We start from the raw sequence: 16,141 nt of genomic DNA on the forward strand, positions 1-16,141 counted from the left end.
ATTGAAAAAAAGAGAAAGAAATTAAGTTTTCTCAAATTTAAGCATTTTCCTAGAAATGATCACATAGTAAAAGCACTATATAGAGAGACTGTTCAATTTTCACTAATCCTTCCTATACTGTGTTCTGTGGCATGGATAATAAACTCTAGATGGGAGTCCAGAAAGGGAGAGATTGCACTGACCTAAAGTGGTTAGAGAAGAAAAATCTTGTAATGTTAAAACTCAAAAGACCCTTTAGAGATGATCTTTCCTCACTCCTTAAATTTGAAAATAAGAAAACCAAGACCTAGAGGTTTATAGCAACTTATCAAAGGTCATACATGGAATCAATGACAAGTGGTACTCCTGATTTCTAGTCTAGTCTTTTTATATTGCTTCTACTTTTAAAGGTAGGATGGTATAACTGCATCACTTCCAGTTAAATATTCTTTATTGCATTAATATATCAATGCAATACTATGTGGTTTATATGTCCTTTATTGCTTATATATTCATTATTATCTTTATTACTGATCACTAGGCGTAATAATTATCTGACAACTTCTTAGCTTTCATTTGATTCACTTTTTGTAAGTTTTTGATACTTTTTTTGCCTTTTTTTTTAGCTTGTCCAAATCTGAAGCTATTGATGATGAGGCATTTAAACCAATAGTAATTCAACTTAATTTATAAAGTGAAAAAAAGATGATCATTCTTTACTCAATGAGTACCTTTCATGCAAGTATCTTAATGAAGAATGTTGTCTTACAGTCTTCGTGTATGAAAACTCTAGGAAAATGTAAATACTAAATGAATGAATCAGAGGATTTTAGAGATGGAAGGGGTCCTTAGAGAGCAGTTAGTACAGAGGTGAAACCAGCTTAAAGAAATAGAGTGACTTGGCTGTGGTCAGTGGCAGAGTAAGAATCCCAATTCCTCTCTATCTCACAGAGCTGAGTATTATATATTATATATTATATATTATATATTATATATATTATATATTATATATCTAGCAACAGTCCCACTCTCCTCCACTGCCTCTTTCATGGAATTCAGAACTTTCCCCAGGACTGTCCAAGGAGAGCAAGCTATAGAACTCAGCAAGTGTTCCTGGCATTTCTTTTAACCTCTGTATTCAGCATCGGTTTAGTTTATCTATTATTTCTTGCTCAAATATTCTTGCCATTTGATGTAATGCAGCGGGTGGTACCATGTTTCTGTCCACTGCTTCCTGAGCTACTTCATTCAGAGGCTGTACATAAAAGCAGCAAGGAAAAGCCTTTTAATGCTGCTGTCAGAAAGCCCTGTAGATGGGGCTCATTCCTCCAAGATGGAAAGACGCACGGACCTCCTCCTCCTCAGGAAGGGTCTCACTTTGCTGCTTTGCTTTTCTTAGCCCTTCCACATGCACACTAAGTTACCCATATCTTGGATCACATTTTTTAAATGAATAAAATTTGGCTCCCAGAAACTGTTTCACTCACCGCTCCACAGTAGGGTCCAGAAGAAGGAGAGCTGGCGTCAGGTCCATCATAAACAATCAGATAGTTTTGGATACAATTTCCCGGATCATCAATGCTGATAAAATAAAAAGTGACTGTGAGAGTCCTTCCAGCAGGGGCGGTGAGGGTCCATTCACAGTGAGTGCCGTTCTTATAGGTACCGGGATAGCCAGGACTCGTCACAGAGCCAGCATCCCCATAGAGAATTCCACCACAGCCTGGAAGAAAAGTTGGACAGAGGTTAGTCAGATTTCAGCAGAGTAAAAAATGCTCAGAATGAAAGTTCCTGGTGAAATGTATGAAGCTAGAAAAAGACTTTTTTTCTGCGAGTCACTGGAGAATCTGCGGAGCTGTCATGGAGGAAAAGCCCCCCCTAAAGGGAGCTGGCTCAGAGACAGCTTCTCCCAAGCCCACGTTCCCCATCGAGAAGTTTAGAACAAAAGGAGGGGGAAAGTGAGAAGAAAAGAAAGATGAAGAAAACAATATGTGTTTCTAGCAGTGTGGATCTGTTGGTGTATAGTGGTACAAAGGCAGCTGATGGGCATGAAAAAGAAAAAAACTGAGGCATTGGGGGGTGAGAAGGAATTATGAAAATGAAGGTGAGGGAGTCCCTATCTTTCTTTTTTAAAAGTCATTATCTGAAGATAATAACTGTACGTGTTATTATAATAACATGTACAACCCAAACTGAATTGATTGTCAGCTCTGGGATGGGGGAGGAAAGAAGGGAAGGAGATGACATAAATCATATAAATCTGGGAAACTTATGTGGAAATTTGTTATTAAAATAAAATAAAGATAAAACTAAAAAAAGTCATTAATGCAACAATCTTGGGACTGACAAACCAAAAAATTTAAAGTTATCAATGCCTATTAAAATTATTTTTAAACAGTATTTATGAAAGAACCATGATGTGCTCCCTACAGTACTGAGACTGTCTAGAAAAGATCCCTACCCTCCATCAGTATTTATGACACATGGTATGGCATTCTCTACTTCATAAAAATATCTGTTTCCTATGGAATTTTCTGATGTTTGGGATGAAGAGGTAATTCCTTCTCTTGTCATGACCTGCCTATATAGTGGTGACAACATTCTTTCACTCTTTGATGTTATATAAAAACAGAATAAACAATTATTAACAAAGCTTTTCCTATCCCTGAGCTCTGACAATGCACTTAATGATAAATAATGACCCATTACTGCACTTCTTTGAGTCTCTAACTTATGTCAGAAGGGATGATCATTGTTAATCATTCATGCATATTTATGATATTTTACATGTTTTCATAACTAGAATTTTTCTAAAGATATACATTTTTTTCTGAAAGAGCAATCATTGTTAATCAAAATAAAAAGGGTAAAAAGAAAAAAAAAATACATGCAGGAGTTTCTAGATTTCTACCATTAACCCTTCTGCTTTCTTCAATCATTATACAAATAACTGGAAAACATATTATTTCACTTTTGTCTTTTGCTTTTCCCAGGAGATACTCCAAGATTTTCTGACTTACTTTATCACTGACAAAGCATGAATAGCCACTAGTTAATGGCTTACCGAATGGAGATGAAGTCCATAGGATTTCATATCCACGACTTGAGTGGATAGCATCACTCTTGAATCGTAGATACAGAAGATGATTTTTAGAGAATATGGGATTGGGAAGCTGAGAACCACAGTACTTGCCAAGTAATGGGGAGCTTCCATCACTCCCATTTCTTATCTGCAAAAAAAAGCAATTATTTAATATAAATCATATATTACCCCCTGCCTCTATCCCTAGTAGCTTCCGTATAACTGGAGTTTGCAAAAGGGATATACATGCAAAGTTGTACTTTCCTATTTCTGCAAACCACCTGAGCTGACTCAGCACGAATGCGCTTTGAAGATGTGCTATTAAACCCCAATTATCAGGAGCAGCTGAGTGGCTCAGTGGATAGAGAGCCAGGCCTAAAGGCAAGAAGTCCTGGACTCAAATCTGGCCTCAGACACTTCCTCGCTATGTGACCCTGGGCAAGTCACTTAACCCGAATTGCCTAGCCTTTGCCAGCCTCCTGCCTTGGAATCAGTATTGATTCCAAGTTGGAAGGTAAGGATTAAAAAAAAATAACAACAAAACAAAATGATCATGATTCCAAGCTTAGTGCATGTCTCTCTTCCACATCACAACTTTCCCCATCATGGTTTCAATATATTGTTTCAATATATTATGAGTTGATGTAAGAAATTAAGTGGAAGTTTTTGGGGAACTTTGCAGAAGCCACAGATGACACACAAAGGCTGGTGGATGGCAAAAAAAATTAGAAACACACACACATATATATATAAAAACTTATGACCAAATACTTAGCCCGTATTTTACAATAAAGTACTGTAAACACTCCATAAAAGAAAAAAAGAAAAAAAATCCACCTTTTCCTTTTCTGGTATGAAGTGAGGGCCAAAAACTTGATGTGGATTTTCGGAATCCTGGGTGCCCTGCGCCTACTCCCAGCAATAAGGGAGGGCTAGCTGTACTCTTTGTGTAAGGATGGGATTGATGCAACGGGGATGGGACAAAAGGAGCCAGAAGAAGGCAGTTGGTGACAGTTACTGACAGTTGAGACCAGAGAGAATTTGGTGGAAAATTCTCTGGAGAAGGAAGGAGGAGGAGAGATCTTCCGGTAGAGGACTGGGACAAGAGAGGAGGTGGACATCCCAGCTTGGATCCAGTTCTGAGGGCTTCCTGAGGATCTTCTAGTGGAAACTGAAACTCTGATTCCCTGATCAAAGCCATTCTATCACACCTCACCCATCAAGACTTCAAAATTCAACTCAGCTAAGTTTTTGGACTCCATTTTGGGAGCGATCTCTTAGTCTCCTTCTCCCATTCCCAACCTTCCTGAGAGACCGTTTTTCAGTCAAACCTTACAATTATAGAAAAGGATAGAAATAGAAAAACAGAAGGAGAAGGAGTGAGGGGAGAAGCTTTGGTGAGGGAACCACTAGGGATCCCACCCAAGTGATGGACCCCAAAGCAATAGCAAAGAGGGCACCCCAAAATCCCTCTGCCCTTCACCCCTTTCCCCAATCCCTGAATTGTGATTAATAAAAGCCATTCGTCAGTCAGATAGCGTTCCAGAGTGCCTGACAGACAACAAGGGAGAGGGGAACCACAGCTTGGTCTGGCTGGCTCCATCTTGAACCAAACCATCCGCTGTGAAATTAACTGACTGGGGGGAGGTTTGTGTGAACCTCATTCTTATTCAAAATCAGATTAGAGTACCACAGACCTCCTCTTATAGAGAAGCCTCACCCCCAACTCCTGTGGGGTGGCACCACCATCCAGGTCATCCAGTTTTGGGGTGACACCCCATTAAAGTCTCCCAGTGTATATTTGGCCCCAGGGGAGAGCTGGAAGAGAGACTTACTACACAGACTCTCTCTCTCCTCTTGATCAAACATTGGTTACAGGCTCTCTTTATTATTACATCTGGTGATAATGCCTAAATCTACTTTATATAAATAGAGGGGTAACAATCCCATGTTAAATTCCATGTGCATTTTAAGATGAAATCCCAGATTGGAAAAAAAAAAAAAGCTTTGGAAACCTTTCAAGGCTCCAGGAATAGTCTGTCTTCAGGCCCTTCCAGCAAAGGGTGAGTCCAGTCTTAGAAGCGCCATCTCTAGGATGAACCACTTCATCTCCCTCCCCGGGAGGACCTGCTCTCCCTCCCTCCACCTGAGCCCTCTGGGGAGGCCAATGTTATCCCATTTGATAGAGGGGAGAAAGAACGTGCCCTCAGCCACGTAGTCGGGAAGAAAATGGAGACGTGAGTTGTTTTTTCAGACTTGTCTCACTCGTCATGACCTCTTGGGGGGTTTTCTTGGCAAAGATACGAAACCATTTTGCCATTTCCTTCCCTGACTCATTCTATGGATGAGGAAAAAGAGGTAAAAGGGCTAAGTGACCTGCCCAAAGTCACCCAGTCTGTGTCTGAGGCTGGATTTGAATTTGGGAAGAGTTCCTTACTTCGGGCCTGGTACTGCACCTCTTGAGAATGAGCTTTTGCAATTTTTCATTCGATTAAACTGGGTTGCCAGTTACCTCTAGGAAGTCATCTCTGCATTCCCTTGTGGAGTCCACGCTGAAAGAGTGAAAGAAGAGAGTGATGGAGTGGTTCTGCGGGGCTCTGAGGATGATGGAGCAGTCCAGGTTATGGCGATAGTTCTCTGGCCAGCCAGGGCTCTTCAGATAGCCAAAGGCTTGATTATATTCTCTGCTGCAATCTTGATGGAGTGGGGAGGGAAGAAGAAGAAGGAAAAACACAGCATTTTCATTGAACAGGAGTCATCATGTCACTTTGTTTCTCTTTCATTCCTTATTCAAGGAATATTAAGTAGCTAATATTAATGAACAGGGGGCAGTCCCCGAGCTTCTGCCTTTCTCTCCTCTTTCCTGATTATACCAATGCTGAATCAGATGACATTTCTGGAGATCACAAGAAAACAAACTGCTTTTAATCCTCTTTGAAAATTGTTTAGTTCTGATTAACTGAAAACTTTTTGTTGATTACATTGTTTGCCGCTGAATCCAAAAGTCTAAGGGTTGTTTGTTTTCATCATGAACTATTTTAGGTTTATCCAAACCAAGGATGGCCCCATCACAGCATCTGTGAATAGGCTTTTTTCTCACTGCTTTCAATAAATTGTTCAAGATCTCAAAGGCATCGTTTACTTTTCTAAACTAGAGAAGTAAAATGTATTTGTTACTGAAGACCCAGGTCGAAAACAATACTCAGTCATTTGGACTAAAAATACATTTTCACTTAGTCTCCTTGATGTTCCTTGAATAAGACATTCCATCTTTGGACGCTACCTTTTCACTGGCTGCCCACTGTGCCTGGAAGGCTCTCCTTCCCCATTTCCATCTCCTGGCTTCTCTGACTTCCTTCCAGTCTCAGGTAAAATTCTACCTCCTGTGAGGAGTCTTTCCTCATTCCCTTTATTTTTTTTTTAAATTTTCTTCCTAATTCCCTTTGACAGGAGTGGTGCTTTTTCTCTAAAATTATCACCTGTTTAGCGTATCTATATTTTATTTGTGTGTAGTTGTTTGAATGATGCCCTTCCCATTAGACTGCGAGCTGGTTGGGAGCAGAAGCTGTTTTGTTTTGTTTTTTCCATTTCTTTGTATCTCCAGTGCTTAGTGTAGAGCCTGACACAGAGTAGGTGCTTAAAACAGATTTAGCAACATCTTTTTGTAATCTGGTCTCATAGAGAAGCCCATTCATCCTGTGTGAGTTAATATCACTAGTAAAAGGAACATATATACTTAATGGAATAATAAAATAATAATACATTAAATAAAATAATACTAAATAATATAATATAATATAATATATTATAATATAAAAATAAATAATAAAAACAGTAAAAATCAAATTATAATATATAAAACAAAAGAATGTTTTGCTACTCACCTGCGACTTGATAGGTAAATCTGACTCTACTGTCACTCTGGAATTCTTGTGATTTGAAAACCACAACAGCAGTTCTATGAGAAGAATAAAACTCAGGTACAGCGGATGCATCATCTCTACAGAATTTATGCACAGGGCTCTGATCATTCTGAAATAGAATAGGTGCAAAGTCAGTGTTCAAATTACATATTAAAATATTATCTAAACATTCTGCCAAAAATCAGCTCTGACACTCAACATGAAAGAGCTTACAACGAGGCATGGAGTGGTCATGGCTTACTCTCCCTATTCACTCAGGAAGATTAACAATTTATGCATGGAAGGAAGAAAATAATGATGATTTTTTTTTCATTTCATAAAAGTGTCTCTCCATGGTAGTCAAAAAAATATGTGAGAGTTGATATGAATGGTTTCATGGAAGATTGAAATCATAATAATGTTTGCTTAACTGCATGAATATAGAAACATATGTAAATTCACTTCATAAATAAAAATCACACGTTGTGACCCCACTGTTCGCTGGAGAGTGAAATTTCATATAAACCTTCATCCTGGGCCCCACCGAAGAGGCAAAAAAAGCTTCCTTATTGTTGTTCAATAAAATAGAGACTAGTGTAAAAAATAAAATGAGATGATTATTGAAAACCTACAAAACCATAAAGCATGAAAGGGGCCTTCTGCAATTGTATGGTCTGAATCTTTTGCCATTTTTTTTGTGTCCCCAACACTTAACACAGCTCCTGGCACAGAGCAGGGGCTTATAAATGTTTTATTGATTGAATGAATCCCTTACCCTCCCTAACTTTGGGAGGACTCGATTTAAACAAGTTATGCGGAATCAGGAGAAAAGGCATTTTTTTTCTGTGACTCTCATTACCTCTGGGGAGTCCTGAATTTGTAGGTAATTCTGGGAGCAGTCCTCAGAGTGGAGCTGAAATGCCTCTATGACCAGTTTGACTTGCTGCTGGGGGGGTGCATCAATGACCCAAGTACAGACAGACAGTGGGAAGAGGGGATCTGGAGAATGAGGTGAAGCAGCGGTCTGTGGGGTCTGCGTGGCATTGAATGTTCCTCCGCAGGGTACTGTGCCAGAGAGAGAAATAACAGTTTATCAAGTATTTCCCTATACAGGATCCTCTCTGATCCTCACATTATTATCTCTGTTTTATAGATGAGTAAACGTGAAGCCCAAAGGTAGGAAAGCTGCCGCCCTTAAGGGAATAATCCACAATTTTATATTTGTGCTAATGGACTGACTCCGGCTTTCATGGACAAAGGAGTCCAGGCTTCTTAGGGTAGGGAAGGGGTCCTGTTTATATTATGGAGAAGCTGAACTTCTACAGAGTCAAGGTATTCTAGACATACTTGGTTGAAGGGATTTTTTTTGGGGTGGGGGCAGTATTTTAGACCCCTTGCAATTACTCACAGTCCAAGGTGGCATATGTCACATTGAATCCTTCCATTTCTACAGAATTATCACTGACAAATTTAACTGTAAGGAAGTTGCCTCTAGAGATAAAAGGAGCAGGTAGTGTGGAACCACAAAACGTGCCCACCAAATCGGCGTTTTCACTATCACCATCGTACGCCTGTAAAAAGACAAAAGAGCTTGTTCAGGTATCCTGAGGCTTCTTGGTCTTTCATCTGCTTTGAAATGCTCCAAGATTTGGTCTGACGCCAGACAGACCAAGGGATGATTCTAGCAGATGCATCATTGCAAGCTGTCCAATCAAGGCACCGATTGCAGGATCAACGGGCTAGAACTGGAACCACGGAGTCCAATCTCCTCATTTTATAACTAAGGAAACTGCAGTCCCAAGTCACTCTGCTTGAGATGGGATTTGAACCTGCGTCTTCCTGACTCTTAGTCCAATGCTCTATCCACCACTCCATGCTGACTCTCGGTGATCTATGCCATAAATTCAATGAGGTCAGAATATTTATCATTTGTAATGAGGGCATCATCCGTGTCCAGCATAGCTAGGAAGATGTTTCATAAATTAAACTTATTGAATTGATTTTAAAAGGACATACAGAGAAATGAGATGTCTAAATGGAGTTTCCAGCATTTTTAATTATTCTATTTTTTAAAAAAATCAATGGAAAATGAAAGGAAAATGAATTAAATTTGTATCCAGATATAGAGATGTCTTCACTCAGAAGTTTGAATATACACATAGTTTTATTAGGGTAGAGAAAAGGTGAGATAAAAATGCTACTGAAGACAATCTATCTCCTAACATTCAATCCAGAATTCTTTCTCCTTCTTCGTGGTATTCCTAAACAAATGGAGGCTGGCTTTTTTTGTTTTAGGGGTGAAATGTATCTTGTAAGTTTTAAATGAAAAGTATCGGTTGTTTTCAGGGATCTCAGAGGAAAGCTATTGCTACTGGATGTGGCAAGTGCTCTAATAGGACGCTAAAGTGTGAAATAAAATAGACACTTAGCAAAAGTTAGCTAAATAAATGGAGCAGAAACAGAAAAAATAAAATCAAATCACCAAGCTCAAAGTAGAAATAAGCAGCTCCATCACTAGATGGCATGTTACTGCCTTCCTAATGAACACAGAGAATTTTCTTGTTTGACCCCAGAAGGCAAAACTAGCTACAATGGCTGAAAGTTGCAGAGAGGCAGATTCGGGCTCAATGTGAGGCAAATACTTCCTATCGGTTTGAGCTCTCCAGAAAAAGAAGTGGTTTCTGGAAAGGCTGTGGATTCCCCCTCATTCGAGGTCTTGAAGCAAACACTGAGGATGCTATAAAAGGGCTTCTTGGTCAGGTAACAATGGGCGCTGAGGTCTCTTCTGAGGGTCTGTGAAATTATTTATTTCTACAAAGTGACATGCTAATGAAATGAGGAATAGGGACTAATCTGGGCCATCCCTGGTAGTGGGAGCTCCTAGTAAGGAAATTTCTCTCCCAAATGTAGGTCAGTACAGTCTTGACGACTTAAGAGGGTTGCTACGCTTCTTCTTTCAATGAACCACCGAGGATGGAAAATGAGAATAAGAAAGGTTTGGAAGCCCCAAAATGAAGACTTCCATAACAGCATTCAACTTCACAACAAAGTGATTATATATTATTGTACAAATATAATAAATACATTATAATAACTCTCTGTCAAAGTCCTACTTCAATAAAAGGAATATTTTGACAGGTCTAACGAGTGCACAATTTAACCTGTAGTATTAATCATTTCATTCCTAAAGTTTTAAGTTTTGTGGAATTTCTGAAAGATTTTCAAGACTTTTTATACCAGTAATGTGGAAGGGGAAGGTGAAAAATAAAAAGGAATACTATTTTATTTGAAGAGTATTTACTCACTGACAGGTATACTATTCTGTTTTCACCTAATTTTCTTATAGTTTCCTTCTTTATATTCAAGCCATTTGCCCATTCTGAATTTATCTTGGTATAGGATGTGAGATTGATCTAAACCTAATCTCTTCCATATTATTTTCCAATTTTCCCAGCAGTTTTTGTCAAATAATGGATTTTTGTCCCAAAAGTTGGGCTCTTTGGGTTTATCATACACTGTCTTGCTGACATCACTTACCCCAAGTCTGTTCCACTGATCCTCTCTTCTTTCTCTTAGCTAGTACCATATTGTTGTTTTTTTTTTTTATATTTGAATGTTTTATTTTTTTAGAAAAATTTTCCATGGTTACATGATTCTTGTTTTTACTTTGCCCTTCACCCTCCCTTTAACACCCTCCCACATCCAAAACACATTTCTACTGGTTTTAACATGTGATCAATCAAGACTTATTTACATATTATTGATAGTTGCATTGGTGTGGTTGTTTTGGGTCTACATCCCCAACCATGTCCACATCAACCCATGTGTTTAAGCAGTTGTTTTTCTTCTGTGTTTCCACTCCTGCAGTTCTTCCTCTGAATGTGGGTAGCATCTTTACCATAAGTCCCTCAGAGCTGTCCTGGGTCATTGCATTGCTGCTAGTAAAGAAGTCCATTACATTTGATTTTACCACAGTATGTCAGTCTCTGTGTACAATGTTCTTCTGGATCTGCTCCTTTCACTCTGCATCACTTCCTGGAGGTCTTTCCAGTTCACATGGAATTCCTCCAGTTTATTATTCCTTTGAGCACAAGAGTTTTCCATCACCAGCAGATACCACAATTTGTTCAGCCATTCCCCAATTGAAGGGCAGACCTTTGTTTTCCAGTTTTTTGCCACCATAAAAAGCACAGCTATAAATATTTTTGAAGTACCATATTGTTTTGATGACTGCTTTATAGTATAGTTTAAAATATGGTACTGCTAGGCCACTGCTTGAACACATGGGTTGATGCAGACATGATTTGGGAAGTAAACTCTAAATGACCACCCTAGAACAATTATCAATAATATGGAAATCGGTTTTGATCGATGACACATGAAGAAACCAGTGGAAATCCACGTTGGCTACGGTGGGGGGGGGAGTTTTGGGGGAGGAGAGAGTAAGAACATGAATCATGTAACCATGGAAAAATTTTTTTCTAAAAAATAAAATTAAAAAAAAGATTAATCCAGTTGTGGTTTGTGTGATTAATTATAAATGGGGGATCATCTAGGTGGCTATTACAAAAATTCAAAATCAAAGGATGAGGACTTTGTATATGAATAATAATGCAGAAATGGCAAAGAAGTGGTGGTTATGAAAAACTTTCCAAATGATTTTGTGTATGAAATACGGAATGATAATGAGGGATGAGTGGAGGACAACTCCAACGGTCCCTGTCAGGGTGACCAGGGAAGGTGTGGTATCACTGAAAGATAAAAGGAATTGAAAGGGTCTGAAAATTTGGAGAAAAGAAAACTATTCCCACACTTGCCATTGGCACTAATATGTAAAGCAAGACAAGGCCTCTTTATAGTTCTTATTAAGAACAAAAACCACTTGGAATCAAAAGTAATTTCTTAGATTTGAAATGGCAGTTTCTGTTAATAAGTACTTCAGGCAATTCTTTTGGGTCTCTCACTGCTAGTTTTAATGATATTGCGGCATCGCAGAGCTTCATAATATAACTACTCAGCTACTCTGTTTACAAGCAGAACTATACTATTAGCAACTTTAATGAAATTAGTACCTATTTTGTTTTATTTTAAAGACCTAAGAGGAGATTTCACATTATCCTTTAGTAATCTGTTCTATAATGACATATATTGGTCAGCCCTACAATTCAGCCTTGATTCTTTGGTCTCATTATTAGAATTAAAAACCTAAGTAGCTTGAGATCTGCAGTCTCTCTTTAGCCTTCTCTAATCTGGTTTCTGATCTTGGCTCTGATGAAACTACTTTCTATAAAGTCACCAGTGATTATTGTGCCAAGTCCAGAGACTTTTTCAACTCCATCTTCCTTGACTACTGCATAATATATGGCACATATTGACATACAATCCAATATTATATTTTTTTCTTATATTTCCTATATTCTAAAGCACAATTTTGATATTTTCTGGATGACTATAGCTAAATCATTTAACTTCTCTGAGTCTGTTTCCTCATCTATAAAATGGCTGTTAATAACACTTCCATTGCCTATCCTTTAGGGTCCACAGGACCATAGATTTAAAGCTAACCAGAACTTTATAGGTTATCCATTTCAAACCTCTCATTTTATAGGTGAAAAATAGAGACTAAGCAAAGGTAAATAATTTGCCTAAGTTCACAAAAGTGAGTAGTAGAACCTTGAATTCAGGTCCTCTGATTCCAACTTCAAGGATCTTTTCAATGTACCTTAGTCATGATAAGGAAAGCTCCTTGGTAAACCTTTGTGTTATTATCATGGGGCATTGATAAAGGAAATATGATCAATTTAATGAGTTTCTAAGGGGTTGACCCTTTATTTCAGACCTTGCATTTTCCACTGGCATTCTATTGGTCAACTCTTGATTATGAATATAGGAAGACTCATGAATTCTTGATTCAATATGAATAATTAAATTTCAATGATTGGGGAAGACAGTTTGGCTTGGGCTGCTGCGGTTTGGAGCTATAGCTTGTTCCTTTGCTTATAGAAGGGGGTCAGTTGCAAGGCTGATCATTTTCAGAGAAGATAAAGCAAGGGACAAGGGTGAGGGGTAAAAAAAGGAAAGATAGACAGACAGACAAACAAATAGAAAGGGTGGAAGAATAGGAGAAAAGGGAGAGAGGGAGAAAAGGAGAGGAAGAGAACTGAGTGAAAACCAGAAATCAGAGGCTTAAGAGTAGAGTTGTGTCCTGAGGAGGAGAAGACAGAGGGAACAGCTTTGGAACAGAGGTGTATTTCAGTTATGTTTTCTGCCATACAAAAAAAATTCCTTCAATCATATGGCTCCAGAAGGGGACGGAGTTACATGATCTAGTTTCATATAAACTCCAATGTCCTAAGCCTAGCTACAGAGAGGCAGTGCTATAATCTCTTAGCCCAAGAGAGAACAGCTGTGGAGAATGGCGCAAAGTCGCTGAGTTCCTACAGAAATATCATTCCTGACCCAAATATTGAGTATAGTGAACCTGAAGCTGGGGATCTGCCATGTTGGGCTGGGCAGAGCATTACATCGAGACTTAGATGATTTGAGTCTTAATGTGAGTTCTTCCACTTACTGTGACTTGGGTCTCTGACCCTCAATCTGCCTGTTGATAAAACAAAGAGAATTGGACTAGATGGTCCTGGGGACTTGTCTAGCTCTAAGTCTATAATCCTATGAACCTATGATTTAGCTATAATACAGGTGAACTTTAAAAAAACTTAGACTTTACCCTTTGGTGCTAATATGAATTAATTGAGTAGTATAGCCCTGATGGGAAAGGGATTGCCTCTTCAGAAACCCCAAATGAAGTGTGGGAAGCTGGAACTCACTGGAAAAAGGAAATTTGAATGAATAAGTTCATAGCTTATTTATTCATAGCCTCAGAGGCCATCCAGTAAAATCCTCTCATTTTATGAATGAGGAAACTGAGGCACCGGAAGGTTACGTGATTTGTTGGGACACAGGCATTGAGCATCAGTGTTTTGATTTCAAAGCTCCTTTGACACCAGAACTTTTGCTCTTTCCCCTATATCATGTTGCCTCCAATCAAAGACTTTAATATGCCAGGAGACTGGAAGCTTCTATGTGTCCAGGGAGTGAAGAAGACCCTTGCCAGAGTGTTGGCTACTCTAGGAGCCTCAAGATACTTTCTCTTTGGAATGAAGACCAAACCAGAGGTCAAGGATTTTGTATGCACCATGAGCTGTGCATCTAGATGACTTTATGGATCCCTGAGAGGAAAGTGATATTCACTTAAGAGGGAATTTTATGCACTTGGATGACTTCTCTTACATTCTGTAAGTGGAGTGAAATAAAAGCTGTCCTATTGTTATCTTGAGTACTTGCATGGGAACTAGAGATCATTTTACCACATTGACCACATTGACCACATTTGTGGAAGTCCAGACATAAATTTTACTCTGTTATTCCCAGAGTAAACTCTGCCTGGGGCCAAAACAAGTCAAATATATATGCCATAAGAGGAGACACTTGCTCCAAGACAAAATCTGATCTGTATAAACTGAGAGCTTGGGGGGAACCTGGGCATGTGCCATTGGTAACTTCTCCATTTCTTGTACTAGTTCTTCTCTCACTTCAACCATGAGTATTTCCCCAAATTCCCTTTTGGCCTACTACTCTTATACGTCTTTGTTTTCTTTGAAAGAGAGACTATAGGTTCTCATGGCTTCAATGTGATTTGCTACAGCTTTCATCCTCTGTTTTTGGTACTCTAGTTACACATCTCCAACTTTCTGCTTTTAAACAAAACTAATTAAAAATCAGGCAGAAGTAAAGACAAGGCATCTCTGAAGTTAGAGTCTAAGTCAATTGGAAAATAAATTATTTTATAAGAATTCAATTTACTTGTAATCTTTCAGTGGGGCATTCTATGCAGTTTAGTGAGGCATCCTGCAATTGGAGGCTGTGATTACTAGCATCTCATTAAAAACCTGATTTCTGTACCTTTACATAATCATAAATGCATCCTCGAAGAGAAGATTGTCCTTCCAGAAAAAATGTAGTAAAGGTCAGGTTGATTACTTTGTTGACAGGGGCTGTTATGACCCACACACAGTTTAAGTTCTTGTCGTATTTGCCATCAGCATCAGAATCGGGAGAAGCGAAGGTGAAATTTGAATTTGTCAGATAACCTCCACAGCCATGCTGAGGTCCTGGGTATAAAAAAGGAAAGAAACTCTATCACTTACCCAAGAAAACAAATATATAAAGGAGTTGATAGTCCTTATTTTCCATTTTTTTGAATTTAAGAAAATGAATTTTAGGGTCCTTTTTTCTGTCACTTGTTGATGAACACCACCACATTCTTGACTGGCTTAGGAATGGGTTAAAATAAAATTTGTTTTCAGTCCAGTCTGATTTTTCCTTTATTATTATGCACATGCTCCCTATTTCATCCCCAACATGGTTAACTAGAAAGGAAGATGACAAAAATCTTTTTATTTGTGAATTTAAAAAAAGCAACAAAGTACTGTACGGTTTTTCTAAACCCATATTAAGAATAAATCATTTCATCAAAATACCTGGTGATCAATGGGTTACAGCTCAGTCCTCTTCCCCTCACTGAGAGTTAGAAGGTCAAGAGGCTAGTCTGCAGTCACTTTAGGATGTCTTATAATTAATTTATCCAGGCTTATTTGACTTCCCTTGGTGAAAAAAAGGGATTTGACTGAAAAGTGCTGAGAATGCAAGAGTCCACTGTGTTTATTGTTTGTTTATTACAAAAAAGCATTGACGTTGTTGAAGCAAAAGTCAACCTTCAGGCAATTCTTGTAAGGCAACTCCCATATATGTGTTAAGGTCACACAAGATTCCTCAATAGATCCCATAACTGAGGGGTTTGATTGATCACTTGATAATTCTCCTGATTATGAAAAGCATGAAAGAGGTAGATTACGCTCATCAAAATTATTTCCTCAGGGTTTCCGGGTTAAGATGGCGGCAGAGTAAGAAGCAGCTCTTAACCTCTCCTGACCGAAACACACAAAACTCCTCAAGGGGACATAAAAACAAGTCCAGACAAACGGAGGAACCCCACAACAGGGCACAGCGTGGAAGGTACGTGGAATCGAGGCATTTCCATGCTATAAAGGGGTGAAACAGCTCTCACTAAATCGCGGGCTGAGCAACCACCCCCCAACCCCCTCCACACACACCACCT

General features: G+C 38.8%; 1 protein-coding gene across 1 annotated transcript in view; it reads right to left on the reverse strand.

Annotated features, from left to right (window-relative positions):
* The window catches only part of CUBN (cubilin), a 304,566-nt gene that overhangs the window by 315 nt on the left and 288,110 nt on the right, over window positions 1-16,141 (reverse strand). The window contains exons 57-63 of the mRNA XM_044678922.1: window positions 14,926-15,134; window positions 8,372-8,534; window positions 7,823-8,028; window positions 6,946-7,093; window positions 5,574-5,755; window positions 3,044-3,209; window positions 1,467-1,702 (exon numbers count right to left, since the gene is read on the reverse strand). Of these exons, the coding sequence (XP_044534857.1) occupies window positions 1,467-1,702; window positions 3,044-3,209; window positions 5,574-5,755; window positions 6,946-7,093; window positions 7,823-8,028; window positions 8,372-8,534; window positions 14,926-15,134 (1,310 nt within the window). The remainder of the gene's footprint in view (window positions 1-1,466; window positions 1,703-3,043; window positions 3,210-5,573; window positions 5,756-6,945; window positions 7,094-7,822; window positions 8,029-8,371; window positions 8,535-14,925; window positions 15,135-16,141) is intronic.

The sequence above is a fragment of the Gracilinanus agilis genome, chromosome 5, assembly GCF_016433145.1.
Source record: "Gracilinanus agilis isolate LMUSP501 chromosome 5, AgileGrace, whole genome shotgun sequence".
Taxonomy (NCBI): Eukaryota; Metazoa; Chordata; class Mammalia; order Didelphimorphia; family Didelphidae; genus Gracilinanus; species Gracilinanus agilis.